At 37.5% G+C, this 1,825-nt stretch overlaps 1 protein-coding gene across 1 annotated transcript in view; it reads right to left on the bottom strand.

The window, feature by feature from the left end:
* LOC111814864 (putative neuroblastoma breakpoint family member 5) overlaps window positions 1–1,825 on the bottom strand; it is a 16,868-nt gene that overhangs the window by 4,193 nt on the left and 10,850 nt on the right. The window contains exons 2-3 of the mRNA XM_023708765.1: window positions 1,041–1,089; window positions 729–941 (exon numbers count right to left, since the gene is read on the bottom strand). Coding sequence (XP_023564533.1) covers window positions 729–941; window positions 1,041–1,089 — 262 coding nt within the window. The remainder of the gene's footprint in view (window positions 1–728; window positions 942–1,040; window positions 1,090–1,825) is intronic.

Here is a 1,825-nt window from a genome sequence, read left to right as displayed (position 1 = left end):
TTCTCTTGGACTTAAGGGAAAAGCCTGCAATCTAGGACTCAGGGCTTCTTCCTGAGGGCAGTTCCCGGTCTCCATGGTGACAGTTATGGCTACTATACTTTCAGTTAGCAGCAGAATTCTCCATAAGCCCAATAAAACAGGAGTACATGACAAACTTCTTCCCCCACATAATCAGAATAATGATTTGGCATTAAGGTGTCAACAGAAACTTTAACAGAATATCATTGGTCCTAAACCTCTAGGCCAACAGTGGTATTATCCATCTATAGGAGCTCCTAGGGTACAGTGAGGGTCTAACAACAATGAGATACCTGATCTTGAGAAAAACAAGTAATTCCATATTTGGAAAAGGAATCAATAACATATTTGAACCCTAGTCTTATTCTATACTTTACTCTAGAACGATAACCCACATGTCCGTCGTCTCATTTGAGGTAAGAGAATCACTGTTGAGTTTGACCTCAGGTTGGGCCACATAGTGAGTTCAAGATCATACTCATTGATATAGTAAAACCCTTTCTCAGAAATTAAAACTGTGAGAATTTAAAAAGAGTAAGAATTTGCAGAATCCTTTAAATCTCCATTTTTCCATCATCATTACCTGAAGGCAAAAGCTAACAATTAGCTTTCTAGGAACATAGAAGGAACATCAATTGTGGAGAGAAGCACCTTTCTCAGAATTAAAGAACTCATTCACCACTTTGGGGATCATGAACCATAGAACTTACTGTGTTTTTTCAGCTCATTAGCCATGGAATAGACAGTAGCTTCAGACACAAGAAAACGTTCTTTGAGTTCATGAAACTTCTCTTTACTCTTCTCCAGCTCTGATCGTAATTCCTGTTCATTGTCTGAAATTCTCAGTTCAGGCTTTGAATGACAAGAAGGCCCAATGTGTATTTCCATGATGATGGATATGGTGGTACAGGTAGAGCCAGAGACTGTGGAGAAGACCCAAACACGTAATAGGTTAAAATCAAATGAAAGGGAATAGGTTGTATGAGGACTAGGGGTGAGAACTACTTTACTTATTAACTTACTGTTGAGATAAAGTTGATCAGTATCCACAACACTTGAGAATCCTTTAACCTAAAAGCAAGTATCAGTAATCAGAGTTGAAGGCTCTGCCTATAGCTCAGTCTCCAGCAGGATCTGAGACACAAGGGCCAGCAAAGCAGGTCAGGTTGGCAGTTGAAACCAGGGTAAGAGAAGCTGGTGATGTCATAGAATGGTCAGGAGACCTCACTTCCAACTGCCTCCTCCATATTTATATTCAAATAGTGAGTCTTGTCCTAGAACAACTGGTAATAAACGCTCAGCCATGCCATAGGCTTAATACTCATGTCTTCTTGGGCCAACACCTAGGACCTCTTTCCCAAATATTAACACATATTTTACAGTGGTTCTCCTTATATATGAATAAAGTCATTCAAGCAGAAACCATTTCCAGATGTTTTCCTTAGCACTATCCTGAAAACATCTCCATGCTTCTTTATCATGAAAGCACATTTCAGGTTTTTGTTTTTAAGTGAAAAGTATAAATCAATGAGAATGTGAAAATCCAAAAGTATTGTGATGGTCTTCTCTGAATATTTCTCCATTATTTCTAAATTCATTAAAATTATAAGAAAGAGCATTATGTAATACTAAGAGGATGAAAGGTTTGTTTTAAATTTTTAACATTACTTCTCAATATTATTCTTTCTACTTTCTATTTCTGTGTTACTTTGTTTTTTATCCCTGTGAGAATTAGGACTTTCATTTTACCCAAGTTAAATTCAACATCACTGCCTCTTAACATACAGAATGATGGTGGTAGCAGATC

Source organism: Octodon degus, unplaced genomic scaffold (assembly GCF_000260255.1).
Source record: "Octodon degus isolate 3935 unplaced genomic scaffold, OctDeg1.0 scaffold00733, whole genome shotgun sequence".
In the NCBI taxonomy this organism is placed as follows: domain Eukaryota; kingdom Metazoa; phylum Chordata; class Mammalia; order Rodentia; family Octodontidae; genus Octodon; species Octodon degus.
Note: the sequence above shows the minus strand (reverse complement) of the source record. Positions and strands in the feature narration are given on the sequence as shown.